General features: G+C 39.8%; 1 protein-coding gene across 1 annotated transcript; it reads right to left on the minus strand.

Moving 5' to 3' along the window:
* Positions 1-334: 334 nt before the first annotated feature.
* Positions 335-1281, minus strand: LOC112140894 (carboxypeptidase D-like). Its single transcript, XM_024263919.2, has 3 exons — positions 1225-1281; positions 1035-1137; positions 335-687 (listed from the first exon to the last, which is right to left on the minus strand). The coding sequence occupies exons 1-3, from the start codon at positions 1258-1260 to the stop codon at positions 461-463; spliced, it is 366 nt and encodes a 121-aa protein (XP_024119687.1). The 5' UTR covers positions 1261-1281; the 3' UTR covers positions 335-460.
* Positions 1282-3446: the final 2165 nt, after the last annotated feature.

The following is a 3446-nucleotide window of genomic DNA, read 5'->3' on the forward strand; positions in this document are numbered from 1 at the left end:
ACCCTCTGGATCTCAGATACATTTCCTATAGTACCACCTGAGTTTTGGATCAAATTCCAGCATGAATTAAGTACTATACAGTTTAGAGAAGACAAGGCACAGTGCTGGATTCAGTCACTCAAAGGCTTGGACATTGCTGCGCCACCATATTATCGTGGACAAATAAATAAGAACTATTTCTAGAAATAGTTTGAAAATAAAAACATGGCAAAAACACACGGGAAAGAGACTCATCGGTTGTTTTGGACTCAATTGGCTGGATGGATAAGGGCATGGCATTAAAAAAAAAATGTTTGAGTCAGTTCATTCATTTTGCAAAACTGAAAACCAAGTAATCAATGTGAAGTTTAAAAAGAGAATTATCTTACAGTTTTAATACACTGACAGAGGCAGCTCAGTCTTGAGTTCTGCTTGCTCCTTTGCTGCATGGTGGGAGCTCAGCACTGGACTAAACACTTTCTCAGATTTTGTTTGCATACAATGTCTCCTCATCGCTTTCACTCTCATCCTGAAACTCATTGGCGAGCAGAGACTTCTTGGAGCCCATGGAGGCGAGCCGTATCTCGTCGTCGTAGTCTTCGCGGTGCTGTCGCAGCCGATGGAAGCCGTCCTTCTGACGACTGGACTTGGCTGCGCACACGCACCAGATGATGAAGGCCGTCACCACCAATGCAGTCATGGAGGCTGCTGCAGAAAGAGACAAAACACAAGAACGTCTGCATTAATACACAACATTTACAGCCAAGTAGGACAAAGAGTAAACAGACACCCCAACACACTCCTCACAATGACTGATTAAGATTATAAAACAAAATTTTAACTCGGAACTATAATAGATTAAGAAGAATTAAGATGAAAAGAAAAGATTAAAAACAGGAACATGTGGTTTTTGTGACAAGAAATTTAGCCTTAAACATGATGAAATTATTTAACTTAAATCAATTTTATAAATAAAAAAAAGAAAATGGATGATTTACTACGAACAAGTGGAAAACTGACATGCAAAAAAGTATAAAACAAAATAATGGACTTACCTGCACTGGCCACAACGAACTCCCTTTCCAAACCAAAGATGGTGTTGTCCACATCAAACTCAAAGACGATGAATCTGGCGGCCTCATAGGACGACACCACGGCCTAAAAGACAGTTCAGGTGCATTTTAGGCTTAAAACATTGATAATCTAGAATTCCTTGAACAAAAGTTAAGATTTCTCTGGATTTACAGGGAATTTAAGAACAAGAGTAGTAATGGTTAACATTTTCAAATAGTTGAAAAATAAAATAAAATTTGGTGTNCTCTACTGACCTCAGAGTCTGCAGTTTGGAGTTTGGACTCTCCACCAGATCTTGGAGCTGCTCAACATCTGAAGAATGAAGGAAGTTCACTCTCAGGTCCAGTACTGTCAGATGGGACGGGTTGGACTTGAGAGCTGAAGTCAGAGCATCACAGCTGATCTTTGAAAAACTGCAGTTCCTCAACCTGAATCCAGAAGAAAGAGTTTCATTTAAAGACAAAGTTTCTGTTTTAAATCCTTCAGTTCTACTAAACTAATCAACTTCTTTTAAACTTCTTCCTACTCCATTCGAACTACACAATTGAGGTGTAATATCTTTTATTTATAATTTATATAAAATTTTGTTTTCTTGTTTTGCTTTTTTACCATGTAATCTGTATGTTCGAAATAAAGGACTAACTAAAGAGTTCAGAGCTGAAGATCAGAAAGTTTAGAAAAAGTCCAAAACTGTCAAACAGCAGCAGTTCAGAAGAGTAGAGAAGAACCAGAGAAGAAAAACATTCAGGAACATTCAGGACAACATGCAGCTGCTTCAGTAAAGAAGTCCAGATGTGTGAAAGTCAAACATGCTTCTTCTGCACTTGCTTTAAATGAGTCTGGTGTATTGGTGGAGTATTGGATGTTTAACATTACAAGTACCACAGAGCAGCCATTTGGCTTTTCTACCTATAAAACCCGCACGGCAGCCAGTTGGCTGTAAGGCTTTTAGCCATTATCCTTAATCAGGTGTGAAGTTGAGGCTTTTGTTATGTAAACAAGCTCCACCAAAGGTGTGGCCATGCTGAACCACTTCAACAAAACTTGTTTTCATGTTGCCATTTTAGGGAGAGATCAACAGACAAGGGTTTCTTTATTTTGATGGTATTAAAAAAAAAAAGGTTATTACACCTACTTGAAAATAATAATAAAAAGTGGTAAAGTATATTCCGGCAATCATTTACAATCCTGGCAATGCCGGCATCTCCTTTCTGCATTTGCCACATGTGTATCTGTTGCAGTCAACACATTGCACAGTAGCATGATAATTCTTGCATCTATGTTTGACCTGATGGCTCTTCTTCCGGGACTAACTGGGGAAGGTTGTTGCAGAAGGAATTGTTCATTTTGTACTTTCTTTGCACACACATGACTGTTCTCTCTTGCAAGCTCAACCAGGAAGTCCACTGGTCTCTCCTGTCTCGATGCTTGATACAACACATGTGCATTTAGTGCTGGCATATCATTCATGTTACAGAACACAGCGACTGGCCAACGCTGATTTGAAAGCCAATTGTTTCGTTGTCAAGGTTTTTGCAGTTGATTGCAAATATTGCGCCACCTTTAGTGATTCTTTGCGTACTTGCTTGGACCTCCTCGGCTCTTTACTCGGGAAGAGTCCGTGCATTATGGCGGAAGTGTGTCATTCCCCATGTCAAGTGATGGTGGTCTAATGGTCCAGACCAATCGCAATCTTACACGTCATCAAGCCACAACCCCCCGAGCCGATCTAGCAGGCCGAGCATATGTGGTACGTACACAGGCCGTCCTCCAAACACTTTCAGAGACGCATATTTATTTATTTTTCTCAGTCCGGTTGATCAAGACCTACAGAGTGTGACTTTTTATCCCATCCTTCTGCAGTCTGAACTACAACAGGAAAGGATATACTATTTATTTGTTTATTTTTTAAAGGTTTTAATTTTATTTTTTCTGTGAAGATTACAAAAATTAATCATTAAAAACTGGGTTATGTGTGGCTTTCTGGAAAAAACGTGATTTTTTACGTTTAAGCTGTGATTGTTTCACTTTTTTGTTGGCCAATAAACCGACTCCCCATCAGAGAAGAAAACAGTTCTGTGGCCCTCACAAGAAAAAGTTTTCTCTGCCAACGATCCTCAGTTTGTTGGCAAACCATCCTCCCCCACACAACAGAACAATCCCATCAGCAACCCCCCACCTCTCCCCTTCTAATTCCTCAGGTAATGACTGTATTTACACATAAAATGATGCAAATGTTAGCCAGGAGAGTAGCCAGTTAGCTCCCCCTTGCCAAAAGGAGGCCCAAAAAAAGCCTGGGACTTCAAGTGTTAATTGAAAATATTAACCTTTCATTTGAGCAGATATTATTCTAAAGCCCGGGCCCGGACCTAAAAACTTGCATAGCAATACGC

This window comes from Oryzias melastigma, unplaced genomic scaffold, assembly GCF_002922805.2.
Source record: "Oryzias melastigma strain HK-1 unplaced genomic scaffold, ASM292280v2 sc00549, whole genome shotgun sequence".
NCBI classification, from domain to species: Eukaryota; Metazoa; Chordata; class Actinopteri; order Beloniformes; family Adrianichthyidae; genus Oryzias; species Oryzias melastigma.

Coding starts and splice junctions, on each gene's coding strand:
- LOC112140894 (XM_024263919.2), bottom strand. CDS start 1,260: ATGTTAACCATTACTACTCTTGTTCTTAAATTCCCT. Junction 1,138..1,224: donor CTCTTGTTCTTAAATTCCCT/GTAAATCCAGAG, acceptor ACTGTCTTTTAG/GCCGTGGTGTCGTCCTATGA. Junction 688..1,034: donor GTTCGTTGTGGCCAGTGCAG/GTAAGTCCATTA, acceptor CTCTTTCTGCAG/CAGCCTCCATGACTGCATTG.